We start from the raw sequence: 17,086 nt of genomic DNA, 5'->3' as shown, positions 1-17,086 counted from the left end.
TCATCTCTTCACTCCTTCGGGCGAGAAGATAAGGCAGGAGACACAGGGCTCCTCTCCCCCACACCGTCACCCCACGTCACCGGTCACCCACACGTGTGTGTGTGTGTGTGTGTGTGTGTGTGTGTGTGTGTGTGTGTGGTGTGTGTGTGTGTGTGTGTGTGTGTGTGTGTGTGTGTGTGTGTGTGTGTGTGTGTGTGTGTGTCTGTGTGTGGGTGCTCCTCCATCACCCAGCACCCTGATCTACGTGGGACAGCAGCGGGGCTGGGGTGTCGTTGTGTGTGACGTCTACGGTCTGTCTGTCTGTCTGGGCTAACGATGATCATAATAATCTTTGAATCTTTGTGTTGTACCAGGGCCGAGTGACGGCCGACACATGTCACATGCACTGTTAGGTAACTGGAATGCTCCTGCATGCTGTTGTTTGGAGGACTGTGGCTGTTGGACTTGTATTATATATTATATTAGATGCTTAGCATGTGACCGCTATTATTAGCATCCGATTGTAGCATCTCAGCGTGCAGGCTGCGTATTTACCGGATTTGGGATAGGTGACGATCCATATGTCGCTACTTCTGAGCGAGAAGTTGGCGATGTCGTCCATCTTGCCCCTGCAGAAGGGTGGCAGCCGCACTCCATCAAACTCGAAGTATTTGCTTTCGAACTCGATCGGCGTGCTCGGCGTCTCCGCCTCGCTCTCGGCCATCATAGCCCCGCAGACCAAAACCAAAACAACGCAGGTTTGGGGGAAATCTAATCCGGGAAGTAAAAAAAAAAGAAAAGGCAGTATTAACGTGCATCCGCCTCTCGCCCAGGGATGTTTGGCACTGTGTGGACGTAGAGGGATCCTGCGAATGACTTGACCTTCAGCCAATCATGCGGGAGAGAAGTGACGTAATGGGGCTCCGCGCGCGCACACGCAGCATCAGCACCACTCTCTCCCTCACCGGAGCAGGATGTGTTCGCTGGTTTTCCCACACGGGGAATGGGATGTGCAATGGTGTCACACAAAGGGAATAGCATCGCGGGTCGTTTTAAATTACATGGAAATTATAATTCGCTAGATTTGTGAATTATAATTTCGACGAACAGGCTGCTCAGGTGGGCGTGTAGTTTTGATATGACACTCACGTGGTCCCCGTGTTATTGAGGAATCAAGGAAGCCTTCATTGAGCGTGTTCTTGGTTGTGTGGGCGTGGTTCCCCCGTGTAACCCAGCCCCCGTGTGCTGATTGGCTGTCTTCTGAAAGTGGGCGCGGCCTTCCAGCCTGTGTTTCAGTATTTGTCAGTCGGGAACGTCCTGTTCTCTACAATTTATGGAAGTAACAGAGTGCTGATCTGCACTAGATTCCGCAGGCCGACTTTAAGTTCGCTTTTCTAGTGAAACGAACAAAAAAAGCTCACGGAAACCCTCGGAACCTTCCACTAACACCACGAGAGTTGAGTCCGGGAACGGGACGTCCCCACCGCGCCGCCGGACGGGCCATGCCTCGCAGTCTGATGTTCGACCTGTCCGAGGGATGGAATTTGTCCTTCGCCGGCTGCGGCTTTCTGGGGATTTACCACATCGGCGTGGCCAGCTGTCTGCTGGAGAAGGCCCCTCACCTGGTCCAGGGAGCCTCCAACATCTACGGGGCCTCGGCGGGGGCCCTGACCGCCGCGGTGCTCGCCAGCCAGGCGTCCCTCAGTAAGATCCGCGTCTTGTGTTTCATTTCACTGCCGAGCCGGCTGATAGTGTGCAACAGGTCGCTCTTGTCTTCCGTCAGTTCCGTGTGCATGTTTTATTAATTAGCGTGTCTTTGTGCATTGGGAATTGTGTTCATATCCAAGTTATACATCGAGGGAATCTGATGTTGTATCGCATGTCAGCTTTATTTAGATTGGAAACAATCATGAGTTACTAGAATAAAGTTGGGTCAACTAGATACTATGCGATACAGCTATCGCTCAGCCCCACTTGTTCCTGGTGACTAGTGCCGAGGAGAGATCTTTCACTTTCTGCCTCTGGTGTGTAGTATCGACCAGCGGTCCGCCCGCCAACCGGGTGACGGCTGACAGCTCGGGTGATCCCCAGCAGAGAGGCCGACCTATAGACTGCCTCTCTGCGGAGGATCGGACCATCAGAATATATCGATTTAGTTATGAAGTCACTCAGGGTTATCTGGGAGGAGCGTGTAGTTCTTAAAGTTGACATTGTCAAAGCAGCTGAAAAATTATGGCAAAGTTGAGCCATGAAAATGAATTGGGTCAAAATATAAAAAGTTGAATATTGAATACCAAATGTATGATGAGTCTAATATGGAATGCTCAGAGTGTGTAAGAAGTCCAGTATAAATATCTCCTTAAAACAGATAAAGTAAAGACACACACATCTCTTCCTTCCTTCTTGTTTCACACTTGGCGTATTATAACAGTCACATAATCACATAAAATCCTATCACTTACTTTAATACTTTTATTGAGAAGCATCATATTGGATATTGGATAAGTACTAAAGCCCATCGCTCATAACACAAATAACAGAAAACCCTACTAGAAACGTAATGCAAAAAAACACCCAAAATAAGCAGATATAAAAAAAGACTTGCATTTATACCGCATTTTTCGAACCAGTGGCCACTCAATGTGCTGTACAGTACTGCCTAACATTCACCCGTTCATGCAGACGTTCACAGACCGACGTCAGTGCTCGTCAGGAGCAGTTAGCGTGAGGTTCCTTGCTCAGGGACACCTCGACACCCCGGCGGGGATCGACCGACCCTCTGGTTACCAACGTGCTCGACCTCCTGAGCTAAATGCCAGATACCGTCCCTAAGTAGATACTTTATTCATCCCCCCAATACATTAACTTAGGCCTATATGTTCATGTAAACAGACTAGTATTCCTTCGTTTTTACCTTGACAAGGACGGAATGGAATTGAGGAATACCAGTCTGTTTACATGAACACATAATTAATATATCAAGTTAGACTAAATTAACCTTTTCAAGTTAGACAACAATACAATCGACAAACGACAATTGTATCAGGAGGTCAAACGACCAAAGCTCTACCTCCTGAGCCCCATGCCGCCCCACTGTCCACAACCCTGTCGTAATAGCGCCACCACTCCCCTTCCTGTAGTCAAATGCTGTGAGGACGTGATCAGCGTGGCCAAGGAGGCCCGCAAGAGGAACCTGGGGCCACTGCACCCCTCCTTCAACCTGGTGAAGGTGCTGAAGGCTGGCCTGGAGCGGGACCTCCCTGCCGACGCCCACCTGCGGGTGGCGGGCCGCCTCAGCGTCTCCCTGACCCGCGTGGCCGACGGCGAGAACGTCCTGGTGTCAGACTTCAACTCCAAGGAGGAGCTTATCCAGGTGGGTCACCTGGGAGGGCTCCCCCTAGAGGTTAACAACGGGTACTGCAGGCAGGGGGACCTCTGATTGGCTGTCCCGCCTCCTAGTGTCCTCCCTTAGTGAATTTGATGAGATTAGTTTACTCAGTATCAATCAGTTCTATTTTATATAACTATTTAATAATAGTGAAGATATACTGTATATTTCAAACATGGGGGGGTAGGCAAGCGTGTGTGTGTGTGTGTTTGTGTCAGATGACGTGTGTCCTTTGATTTTTTTTCTCTGTTTATGTGTGAAAATGACTGACGCTATACTGGTGAAAAGCTTTTTCAGTGCTCTCTGACAGGGCGAGATGGTTGTCTGTCTGTGTGGCTGTATGTTTGTCTGCCTGTCCTCCCTGTCTGTCTGTCTTTCTGTGTGTCTGTCTGTCTGTCTCTCTGTCTGCCTGTCCTCTCAGTGTCTGTCTGCCTGTCCTCTCTGTCTCTCTGTATCTCTGTCTGTGTGTCTTCTCACACCGGTCCCTCTGTTCCTTGCAGGCGTTGGTGTGCAGCTGTTTCATCCCCATCTACTGTGGCATCATCCCCCCCTTCTTCAGAGGAGTGGTATGTCCCTCTTTCTCTTATCTCATCCCCCCTTCTTCAGTTGAGTGGAATGTCCCTCTTTCTCTTATCTCATCCCCCCTTCAACAGAGGAGTGGTATGTCCCTCTTTCTCTTATCTCATCCCCCCTTCTTCAGAGGAGTGGTGTGTCCCTCTTTCTTCTCTCTCTCCCCCCTACTTCAGAGGGGTGGTATGTCCCGCTCTGCTGGTCAGGGCGTGGTCACCGGAGATGTGATTGTACACCGACCGATGGGTCCCGACCCGCTCCACCGTGTTCCTACTAAAGTCAGGGTGGGCGTCGCCTAACCACGCCTACCCATAGATCAGCCACGCTGTCCAAAGAGCCTTACTGTTCGGAGGTTTGTTGTGTTCTCAAAGTGCCGGGCTAAACAGGCCCCGCCCTAGCAGGTGAACGCACCTTCACTTCAGTGTTTATCCTGCGCTATCGGCTGCTCCTGGACTTTGGCGGCAATCGGGGTCATTAGCGAGTGCTAATAAGACTAATTACTCGTGTGTGTGGTGTGTGTGTGTGGTGTGTGTGTGTGGTGTGTGTGTGCGTGTGCGCGTGCGCTCGTGCGCGTGCGCCGTGCGCGTGTGCGCGTGTAGACTCTGTCTCTGTGTATGCCCGGCCCTTCCACTAGCCGGTATTAAACCTAATCCTGGATTTCCTGTGTCGGATTAATAAAGTCCCGACTCCTCTGTAAACATCTGTCCAGACCGCCGGACAGAACCCACTGCACACAGGGGGGCGGAGCTAGAAGAGACCTTGGCAGAGGGGTGGAGCTAGAAGGGACCCGCGCAGGGGGGCGGAGCTAGAAGAGACCCAGGCAGAGAGGCGGAGCTAGAAGAGACGTATGAAGTGACCCAATCAGAGGGGCGGAGCTAGAAGAGACCCACACAAAGGGGCGGAACTTAAAGAGACGTCTCAAGGGACCCAATCAGAGGGGTCCAAATTCCCAATCTCCCTGGTGGAGCCAAGAAGAGCGGGTGTTTACACCGTCACTCCGGGTGTAGGATGTTGTGTTTACTCCATCACTCCTTGCGGAGCTCAGAGGATTACTCCGTCTCGATGGTCGTTGCGGCAGATAGAGGTTCCAGCGTCTCACTCACACAGACAGAGGTTGTCTGTGCGTGAAACAGGATGCTGCACACGCTGTCTCTCCCAGCGTTCAGGGAACTGCGTACGGAATGTAGGCCAGCTCATCCTCTCTGACGTCAGACTGATCGTCCGACGTTTGGTTTCCCCAGCGGACAGAACGTGTCCCTGAGTTAATAATCTGTTTGTTTCAATGATGCGTAAACAAGCGTTCTGGCGGTTCATCGTTGTAATCCCTTTATCCGGCTAGCCATAGCTACCTTTTGCATTTGTCATAGATATGACGATGGATGATGTGTGTGTGTGTGTGTGTGTGTGTGTGTGTGTGTGTGTGTGTGTGTGTGTGTGTGTGTGTGTGTGTGTGTGTGTGTGTGTGTGTGTGTGTGTGTGTGTGTGTGTGTGTGTGTGTACATACACATGTGTGCTTTGTATCGTCAGCAAAGAACTCACTCAATTTATTTTAGAATAAATCTTGCCCACCTTTTTGTCTGTATCTCCTAACTCCTTCCCTCTCTCCCTCTCCTCCCTCTTCCCTCCCTTCCTCCCTCCCTCTCTTCTCCCTCCCTCCCCCAGCGCTACGTGGACGGGGGCATCAGCGACAACCTGCCCCAGTCGGAGCTGAAGAACACCATCAGCATCCTCCCCGTTCTCCGGCGGAGAGCGACATCTGCCCGCGGGGACAAGTCCAGCAGCTTCCACGAGCTGCGCTTTACCAACACCAGCATCCAGATGAACCTGGGCAACGCCTACCGGCTGAGCCGCGCCCTCTTCCCCCCCCGAACCCAAGGTAGCCCCCCCCCCCCCCCCCCCCCCCCCCCCCCCCCCCCCCCCCCCCCCCCCCCCCACCCCCCCCCGCCTAAGTCACGCCCCCTTCCGCCCCAAATCCAAAGTAGGTCCGCCCACCGGCCTATTGATACCCTCATGATCGGTCTGTTTTTAGAGTGGGTCATGCCTCGAGTTATTTTTCTAGTTATGTCACGCGGTTCCGGTTGTCCATCACTTTAGAACAAGACTCGAGGCATAAGTACCGTCAGTGTGATGGAGGGCCCGCTGGCTCCGTCACAGACACGCCCCCAAAAGGATTAGCAGGCAGACATCAGAGGACACGGGGCCCTTGTCGGAGCTCTGCTTCCTTCATCATAGCACTGCGAGACGTCATGTGATCACATCCCTGGTTCTGGAGACATGTTATATTGTCAGATGCCTGTGGTTCTAGATGGAGAACGTGTTATAGGGTCAGATCCCTGGTTCTAGATGGAGAACGTGTTATAGGGTCAGATCCCTGTTTCTAGATGTAGAACATGTTATAGGATCAGGTGCCTGTGGTTCTAGATGTAGAACGTGTTATAGGATCAGATCCCTGTGGTTCTAGATGTAGAACGTGTTATAGCGTCTAATCCCTGGTTCTAGATGTAGAACGTGTTATAGGATCAGATCCCTGGTTCTAGATGTAGAACGTGTTATAGGATCAGATCCCTGGTTCTAGATGTGCAACGTGTTATAGGGTCAGATCCCTGGTTCTAGATGCAGAACATGATGCTATATGTTCGGGTCTGTAGGGTTGTGACTTTGACCATGCATGAGGCTATTATTGGAGCAGGCCACCTTGTGACATGTGACAGATAAAGGCAAATGGAAATTATGCAAACCAGGGCTCCACTCCATAACAAAACATCACGAGAGAAACACACAACTCCACACTACAACATACAAAAAACTATAGAAACACTTGTCTCTACACTACAACATACACAACAAAGAACAGACATGTTATATGATCAGATGCCTGTGGTTCTAGATGGAGAACGTGTTATAGGGTCAGATCCCTGGTTCTAGATGTAGAACGTGTTATAGGATCAGATCCCTGTTTTGTAGATGTAGAACGTGTTATAGGATCAGGTGCCTGTGGTTCTAGATGTACAACGTGTTATAGGATCAGATCCCTGTTTTGTAGATGTAGAACGTGTTATAGGATCAGGTGCCTGTGGTTCTAGATGTAGAACGTAATACAGTATTATCAGGTGCCTGTGGTTCTAGATGTAGAACGTGTAATAGGATCAGATCCCTTTGGTTCTAGATGTAGAACGTGTTAAAGCATCTAATCCCTGGTTCTTGATGTAGAACGTGTTATAGGATCAGATCCCTGGTTCTAGATGTAGAACATGTTATAGGATCAGATCCCTGGCTCTAGATGTAGAACGTGTTATAGGATCAGATCCCTGGCTCTAGATGTAGAACGTGTTATAGGATCAGATCCCTGGTTCTAGATGTAGAACATGTTATAGGATCAGATCCCTGGCTCTAGATGTAGAACGTGTTATAGGATCAGATCCCTGGTTCTAGATGTAGAACGTGTTATAGGATCAGATCCCTGGTTCTAGATGTACAACGTGTTATAGGATCAGATCCCTGGTTCTAGATGTACAACGTGTTATAGGGTCAGATCCCTGGTTCTAGATGTACAACGTGTTATAGGATCAGATCCCTGGTTCTAGATGTACAACGTGTTATAGGGTCGGATCCCTGGTTCTAGATGTGCAACGTGTTATAGGATCAGATCCCTGGTTCTAGATGTGCAACGTGTTATAGGGTCAGATCCCTGTGGTTCTAGATGCAGAACATGATGCTATATGTTCGGGTCTTTAGGGTTGTGACTTTGACCATGCATGAAGCTATTATTGGAGCAGGCCACCTTGTGACATGTGACAGATAAAGGCAAATGGAAATTATGCAAACCAGGGCTCCACTCCATAACAAAACATCACGAGAGAAACACACAACTCCACACTACAACATACAAAAAACTATAGAAACACTTGTCTCTACACTACAACATACACAACAAAGAACAACACACACCTCCCCATTACAACATACACGTAAACATATAACTCTACACTACAACATACACAACACAATAAAAACACATGCCTCTACAATACAATGTACACAACACACACACAACACAAGCCTCCACACTACAACATACACAACATACACACCACACATGCCTCCACACTACAACATGCATCATAAACACATTACATCATAGTCACACTAAGCTAATCCTGTGTACAAAACAATTGCAAACACTCATAAATTCTTGCAATTCAGAGAATACATTGTTTGTGTCTGAGCGTGTGTGTGTGTGTGTGTGTGTGTGTGTGTGTGTGTGTGTGTGTGTGTGTGTGTGTGTGTGTGTGTGTGTGTGTGGTGTGTGTGTGTGTGTGTGTGTGTGTGTGTGTGTGTGTGTGTGTGTACCTATGACCGCCTTAAGAGATAATTCCGGCCAATGGGAAGGCTGTTTAGAAGAAGCACCACTCGTTCGACACAAGGTTCCTCCTGAACGGGACAAACTGGCCGTGGTGATTAGGAGGAACAATAACAGATAGGAAACGTTACTCAGAGATCACATCTCTTTAAACATCTCTTTTAAAGTGTTGCATGACTTTTTGATATGACTAGGACATAGTTTATCCCTCTCATAGTCGGTCAACATGTCCCTCAACAATGAAAGACTCGCTGGACTGGGACATAAAATCATACAATTGAGTTTCTTTATTTTATAAGTACCCAATGGTCTTATAGTAATCGTAATATTCTTAACAGCAGCCATGGCACTCTTGATATGTTGCATTGTCTGACAATTACGCTGTCTCTGTTACTGTTTGTATCTCTCTGTCCGTCTGTCTTTGTTTCTTTATCTGTGTGTCTGTCTATATCTGTCTGTCTGTCTGTCTGTCTGTCTGTCTGTCTGTCTGTCTGTCTGTCTGTCTGTCTTTGTGTCTGTTTTGATTGAACAGGTCTTGGCTGAAACGTGTCAGAGTGGCTACCAAGACGCCCTGCGTTTCCTAGAGAACCACAGTGAGCATCACACCATCCCTGCAACACCCCCCTTCAGATCAACCACACTATCACTCATCTATTCACAAACACACACGTGCACAGCTCAATGCTGCGCGGCGCTATCACCCACCAACCGACCGTAACCATTTGGCTTTTATTTACAAACAACTTTACTCCAGTGCAGTAATGGAACCTTGCACTTGGATTTCCACATCCATATACAACCCCCCAGCAGAATCAATGACATTTCAATCTCATGGGACAGTCAACCCCGAAGTTGTGTTGTTTGTGAGCCATTCACAGCAAATGATTCACCATGACAGTCTCTCATCCTCACCCACGTGGCGGCCCAGGTCACAGGGTTCGTTGACACGTTTGTATTTTAGTGACTCATTAAAAATGACACACACACACACACACACACACACACACACACACACACACACACACACACACACACACACACACACACACACACACACACACACACTGCTACCCATTACATGTTCAATGCTTCCCTTATGATAACTAAAAGGAATACGAAAAAAACAAAAAACATTGTCGTTTCCCCCGCGCAGGACCTGCTCACTGTGGAGCGGCCGAGCGCAGGCCCCGCCCCCTCCGATGCCACGCCCCCCCTGCTGCTGTGACAACGCTGAGACCAGGAGTGAGTGGGTGCTGCGCAGGCTCCGCCTCCTTCAGAAGCAACACTGGTGGTTGGACAAAAGATGATCCTGCCCACGCCAATCAAGAAAGGTAAAGTTTTGGGAGGAGCTAGAATATAAATGTTACATAAACCAAATTTCAGAATGCGACGTGTGAATGGATTAGGGGGCTTTGGATGTTGACGTTTTTTGCTGTTTGTTTCAGTGTTCCATGAGGCCTCCAGTCCAGTATTATAACCCGATCCGCTCCGTGTATTTCAGTTTTCTGTGAGGCCTGCCAGTCCAGTCCAGTATTATAACCTGATCCGCTCCGTGTGTTTCAGTTTTCTGTGAGGCCTGCCAGTCCAGTCCAGTATTATAACCCGATCCGCCCCGTGTGTTTCAGTGTTCTGTGAGGCATGCCAGTCCAACCCAGGGATATACGCCCAGGTGTCAGAGATGCTCCCGGTCCGAGTGGCGTCCTTCATGCTGCTTCCCTACACCCTCCCGGTTCACTCTGCCCTGTCCGTCGCCCAGCGGTGAGTCCCTTCACACGTACCAGGAGGACCCACAATGCATTGCACTGAACTACAGGGTACATCACAATAGCAGCAGTGATAATTAACTAACAAATAACTAACATTCCAATGCTCCATTGCTCCCAAAGCAGCAGCGATCATTGTGATGTCGTGAGGTAATAATCCTGTTTGCAGATCATCTCTGAGTGTTTGTATCTGTATCAGATCCATCAAATCCATGTTACTGTGAGCAGGACAGAACTAGAAACGTAACCATGTTACTGTGAACAGGACAGAACTAGAAAACGTGATCAAGTTCAGAGACTAATGAGTTTCCAAGACTCAAAATCTGTAAGGGTATTGGGGAAACACTGAGCTGGCATGCCGGATGCCTGGTGTGTGTGTGCGTGTCTGTTTGTGTCTCTGTGTGTGTGTGTGTTTATATTTGGTTGGGTGAAGTTGTGGTTGTGTGTGTGTGTGTGTGTGTGTGTGTGTGCATTTGTGCATGCTTGCTTGCATGTGTCTATCTGTGTGTGTGTTTGCGTGTGTGCGTGAAACAATTACAATGACGTCACTAGAATGCAGAAGGGAATCGAACGTGAACTCTGACGATCAAACATGTCAACAAACCCTGCGACCCCTTCGGTGACGCGGGTCAGGATCAGAGACCGAGTCGTGGTGAATCATTTGCTCCGTGTCGCTCACAAACACTGAGACCCCCGGGTTGAAATGTGACACGCCTGTGGGTCTGGTTGTGAGTGTGGATCCTCCAGGGTTGACCCTTGACCTCTCCTCGCCACGCAGGTTCATGGAATGGATCCCTGAGGTTCCCACAGACATGCGCTGGCTCTACGGTGTGGCAGGAGACGTTTACCGCCAGGCCTGGAAAGGGATGCCTGCCACCTCCATGAGGTACACGCTCGCACACGCACGCACGCACGCACGCACACAAAGGCATGTATATATATATATATATATACACACACACACGCACACAGAGGCATATATACATACACACACACACACACACACACACACACACACACACACACACACACACACACACACACACACACACACACACACACACACACACACACACACACACACACACACACAAATTGCATTCCACGCTAAGGTTCTCGTCAATATCTGATGCTTTTAAATTGGTACGATGATCAGACGTAAGCTCAATAAAATAACGAAACGAATACGTCCATCACATCCGTCCATGCGTACCGATGATCGGTTCTGCGCTGACACCTGAAGAGTAACGGAGCGTGTGATTGGTCCCCTGCAGCGCGCCCACTCTGAGGCAGTGTCAGCCCGACGACCTGCCCCCCCCTCTGGACATCGGGGCCCCGCCCCCCGCCCTCTCCACCCAGGACCTCCACAGTACCTACTGGGACACCCAGAACCCCCTGCTCAGCGCCACCAGCCCCGACACCGCCCCCGACACCGCCCCCCAGGAGGTCTGCTTCTTCCTCGGCTCCCAGGAGGAGGTCCCACAGGTTGACCCTTGACCCCTGGGGGGCCCTTGTTTGGGCCTCATGGTTCTACGCCCCGTTGACGGGACACTGGTTCGATAGGAACGTTAGTGACATGAATCTGTCCCCCCCCGGGCTCCCCGAACGCGGCTCTGAACTGCGGCGGGGAGGTTTGTGGACTCACCCCTGCCGTGTCCTCCCCCTGTCCCCCCCCCCCCACCAGCGACGCCCCCACAGAGACCCCCGTCCTCGCTGGACCGGCCCTCCCCTCAGCACTCTGTTTCCCTCACCGTAGAGGTGGCCGTCTCCTTTGCCAAAGTGCAATTATTATAATTGTTGTTTTTTTGAGGTTGAATCCTATTTATTGTACAGTGAATAAGACAGGAAGGTATGGGAGAGAGAGGGGAGGACATGCAGCAAAGGACCACGGGCAGGAATGGAACCCTTAGTGGTACGTGCTCTACCCGGTGATCCAGCAACCCCCTGAAAGTGTAGTTATTAAAGTGCAATAAAGTGCTCCGACGCACGCGTTTGAGGCGGAGTTGAACTCTGTCCCCGAGCGTGCGTCCCTTCTGAGTTCTCTGGACTGAATCCCGTTCTGTGACGCCTCTCCTGAGTGCCTTAATCTGCCTCCCACTTTTGTGGTGTTCGTTTGAGACGTCGTGTTTTTTTTTTTACGAACGCAGTCCAACGCTGTCTAAATAAATAATAATAATGACATTTGAAGTTCAGCTAGGGATGGCGTTGCAATGGCAGCCATCCCTATAGCGAAGGTGTGTTAAATCGCACAGTTGTGTTGTCGTGGGTGTTGCGTGATGTGAGTGGATGGAGGTTTTACATGACTATCTTACGGTTTTATTGAACGTAGTCTGGGTTCATTCATTCTATTTACAAAACAAATACTGGACTAAACCCTTCAAAAACCATGTGTCCTGTGTCTTCTGTGATGTGATGTAATGCTCTGTGATATTGTGACAGGATGTACAGCTGTTGTATTGTTATTATAGTTCCATAAGACTTAACATCCAGGCAGAGAAAGGTATTGGGGTTTAAAGAAAGCAACAGCATTATCTTGTCTCCACAATATCAGTGTGGAAGTAGCAGGGTCTGAAGGACCACAATCCGAGGGAAACCCGTGTGTCACTCATCACACCTCCTGACACCTAATTAGCCGATTCTAAGTGGACTTCTGACCGCTAGCGTGGCAGCCTTTATGTCTGACAGTGTTTAGCCACAACATTGTGAGACAACATACAAACATACATCAATAGATAGCCTAGTAGAAAGATGCCTTACTTATTCGTCACTTATTTTGGTATTTGTCCCAGAAAGTATTCCTGATTCCTTGCTATCTGCCTTTTGTTGAATAAGAGACGACGATGACAGTTGTCCATTCAATCACACGTTTATTTTACACTCGGAGATGATGGATGGATACACAATGCACGCATGCAGTGACAGCAGTAAGTGGCCGCTGCACACGCTCAATACATGGTTAACAGTCAGTCACAAATGTAAACCAACCAATATAGATAATACAGCCATACACGTATTAACACTGTGCATTAAACATACGCTACACATTAACAAAAGATTAGAAGTATGCATTTTCTCAATCAATGTAGGCTAGTAGGGAGGGACACAAACATATTCATTTGAATAGCACTTAATCACAGGTACAGTCTCAAAGGGCTTAACAGGCCACATATATTTGTATTCATATAATTTATTCATGATATAATATACGACATTTAATGGAGGCTTGCTTAAGAGAACCTACCCGTAGCGTGGCGTTTACAGACCAGGACGATGGTGGTGCATGCGCCGTCCCGAGACAGCCAGCGCACCACAGCTTACAGCTAGGTGTCGCTCTCTGCCCACCACAGCCATGGGTGGATTACTGCACGGGCACACCGGGCACATGCCCAGGGGCCCAAGGGCTCAGAGGGGCCCTTGGGCCCCCCTGAGCCGCCCCACAAGTTACTAACAGTGGGGTCCAGGGCCCCACAAGTTACTAACAGTGGGGCCCAGGGCCCCACTGTTAGTAACTGAAGTAGACTGAGCCGCCCCACAAGTTACCTACAGTCGGGCCCAGGGCCCCACAACTTACTAACAGTGGGGCCCAGGGCCCCACAAGTTACTAACAGTGGGGCCCTGGGCCCCAGCGTTAGTAACTTTTAATGTTGCATTGTCGAAGCAATCAGTAGAGAAATACAAAAATTCAAGCGAAAACAGCAATAGTAGGCCTGTTACTACTGAGTAAATAAATTAATAAAAAGATCAATAGGGGGCACTATTTCAGTTTGTGAATTTGAGACCATTCACGAACAAGTCACTGTCATTTAAACACGGAGCAACGGCGAACTCTAAGTGGAGCGTTGAAGCAATGAATTTATTCAGTTCCGATCATTTAACAAGCCTGGAGATGATGCAACCCCAAAAGGACTGCTACGAATTATACTCGATTGTGGACTGCAATCTATGTTTCCAAATGTGTACGTAGCGCTACCTACGGCTTTTTCAGAATCTGCCCGTCAGTAATTGCGAAGGGGAGCGGTCATTCTTTCCTCTGGATAAAAAATGAACTGAGGACGAAAATGTCACAAAAACGCCTCAAGGCACTTTCTCTCATGGCAATTGAGAGCGACCTTACCAATGCACTGGAGTTTGATGATATCGTGGAGGATTTTGCACGGAACAGAGCCCGGAAAAAATGCATTTCATAGGTGAAATGCATTACTGTCAATTAATGTAAGGAACTGTTCGTATTGAGTTGCTTTAAGTCGTTTTTATTTGTGGTTGAAAGCGGTGCATTCGAAATTAGTTCAAATCGCCCAAAATTGCATCAATTATGTATTTTTTTTATCATGTTTTGGTTAAAGGCACCCAGTGCAACTTTCGAGGCTTAAAAATAAACATTCAATTTCTAGTCTTTTTTACACGTAGTAAGTTTCAATAACTCCATACCATTACATACCGACATTCAAGCAGCAAAGATGAGACGTCGTTGTGTGGTGAGAACTGATAGAAAATCGATAACAACAACATTGCCGCCATTTTCTTTATTTTTTGTAACCTACGATAAATAAAGCAGGCTTCCAGTCAATGGAAAAATGGCTTCTCCCCACCGGCGATTGTTGTTGTTTACGATTTTCTATCAGTTCTCACCACACAACGACGTCTCATCTTTGCTCCTTGAATGTCGATATGTAATGGTATGGAGTTATTGAAACTTACTACGTGTAAAAAAGACTACAAATTGAATGTTTATTTTTCATTGAATTTTTACATAAAGTTGCACTGGGTGCCTTTAAATAAAGATGCATTTATTTGTAATAATTATTGTGAGGTTGCCTTTCCTGTGCTACAAATCCTGCTGAGTTGCAGGTATAGGCCAATGACTTATTATCGCCAATAAGTGTGCGTGTACTCTGGGTGCGTGTGTTTATGTTGGAAGGGGGGGGGGGGGGGGGGGGGGGCTGCGGAGTCCACGTGCCCAGGGGCCCGATATGTCATAATCCGTCTATGACCACAGCCAACCACTAAGCGTCACTCTCTCCCTACCATAGCCAACCACTAGGTGTCGGTCTTTGCTAACTTAACTTGCTGACAACAACAATGCAAGAACCACCAAACGGGCTTGAAAGGGGAATTATCCATTCCAACTCCGTTACACATACAACTGACCTGGCCCTCAGATTGTCTGTAGGAACGTGTCGCAGGTTCAGTCGGGCGAGTAAAGGAGCTGGTGAAGGCCTCTGGGGGCGGGGCCTACCTGCCCCCGCCAGCCCCACCCCCCCGCCCGCAGAGCACCTGTTTGAACTTGGCCCTGTAGAACATGGGCCCGATGCAGACGCCGATGTACGGAAAGGAGAAGATCGCCTCCAGCACGTTGCACCAGACACGGTCTTCCCTGTTGAACGTCAACAAGGGTGGCAGGAAGCAGACGGGCAGGTAGGCGAAGACGGCCGGCACGATGACCAGCAGGACGTTCTTCAGGGCCCGCCTCTTCTGCGGCAGGGCGCTGGGGTGGGCGGGGCCCTGTTGCCCCAGCGACCAGGCCAGACCCACCAGGCAGTAGAGCATGACCATGAGGAGGACGCAGACGAGCACGGACATGGGCAATGCGATGTTTTCGAACCCCGTATAGACTGTGGAAACCGTGAGTGGAAGGGAAGTGAGAACAACGACAGAAATCTTCCCAAATGTCACATTTAGCTAAAGCTTCAACAATCTGCTCGTCCAAATATGGGCGTGACCACCAGGGCCGTTTCTTGCTATATGCGGAGTGTGCTGTTGCATAGGCCCCCCAAAGACACGAGGGCCCCCCAAAGACACGAGGGCCCCCCCAAGCAATTTTTATCAATTATTATTAAAAAATAAAAACGTCGTCTCATTAATGCATTAATGCACGTATGGAAGACGTAAAAATGCAAAAGAGGACATAATTGACGTTTCACTCGATGTCAGGTTGGATCCCACCGCGTCACGCGTGTGTGAACCGTAAACGTCCTCACCTGTCGTCAGGCCGAAGATGAGCGTGACGGTCCAGACAGCGGCCGAGATGGCGATCTTGTACCCCCACTTGCGGGCCCTCAGGTACACCAGGGGCCGGGCCACGGCCGCGTAGCGCTCCACGCACATGACGGCCAGCAGCATGGGGCAGCCCGTCACAACCAGGATGTACGCCCCCTCCTCGACCGCCAGGAAAGAGTCATTTTCTACGGTGTGTCGAGGGGGAGGTTTAGAAAGTAAGTTAGTGCTGAATGGACTGCATTTAAACAGCGCATTTTTAAACGGTGGCCACCCAAAGCACTTTACAATACTGCCTGACATTCATTCATTCATGCACACGTTCACACACCGACGGCGGAGTCAGTCACGCAAGGCGACAGCCAGCTCGTCGGGAGCGGTTAGGATGAGGTTTCTTGCGCAGGGACAACTTAACACTCTGCAAGGAGGAGCCGGGAATCAAAGTAGCCACCCTCTGGTTACCCTCAACCTGCTCTATCTCCTTGTGCCACATGCCAGATGCCGCCCCTAACTAGATACCGGTACTTTATTCATCCCCCTTGGGGAAATTCTGTTGTAGGCCTATATGCGCACTGACCAACTTGAGTAACTTGAGCGACAGGCCTGCTATTATATAGTAGTAAGATAAGAATAGCAAATGCAGTGTGTCCAGTGTGTGTGGGGATGGTATGGGGGGGGGGGGGGGGGGAGAGATAGAGAGAGAGAGAGAGAGAGAGAGAGAGAGAGAGAGAGAGAGAGAGAGAGAGAGAGAGAGAGAGAGAGTCACGATAGGCGTTTTGTGTTTGTGTGTGCGTGTACGTACGTGTGCTTACCGTTTACCAGCGTGTTGTTCTCGCGAAAAAAGCGAATGGCGATGCCAAAGGGCGCCACGAAGATGTGAAGGAGCTGCATCACCAGCAGGTTCACACCTACAACCTGTAGCACCATGCACACGCACGCACACACGCGAGCGCGCAGACACACACAAACAAACACACACACACACATACACACCCCTTTACCGGACTCACAACCGGGACGTTTGTACCGAAT

General features: G+C 49.3%; 1 protein-coding gene across 1 annotated transcript; it reads left to right on the top strand.

The window, feature by feature from the left end:
* Positions 1 to 597: 597 nt before the first annotated feature.
* LOC115542849 (patatin-like phospholipase domain-containing protein 2) lies at positions 598 to 12,449 on the top strand. The gene is given in 12 exon segments (XM_075074185.1): positions 598 to 1,683; positions 3,120 to 3,352; positions 3,868 to 3,933; positions 5,600 to 5,797; positions 5,799 to 5,813; positions 8,830 to 8,890; positions 9,452 to 9,510; positions 9,512 to 9,596; positions 9,599 to 9,628; positions 9,923 to 10,055; positions 10,839 to 10,946; positions 11,335 to 12,449. Coding segments are annotated over 12 exon segments (1,413 nt in total). The 5' UTR covers positions 598 to 1,481; the 3' UTR covers positions 11,558 to 12,449.
* Positions 12,450 to 17,086: the final 4,637 nt, after the last annotated feature.

This window comes from Gadus morhua, chromosome 4, assembly GCF_902167405.1.
Source record: "Gadus morhua chromosome 4, gadMor3.0, whole genome shotgun sequence".
NCBI classification, from domain to species: domain Eukaryota; kingdom Metazoa; phylum Chordata; class Actinopteri; order Gadiformes; family Gadidae; genus Gadus; species Gadus morhua.
Note: the sequence above shows the minus strand (reverse complement) of the source record. Positions and strands in the feature narration are given on the sequence as shown.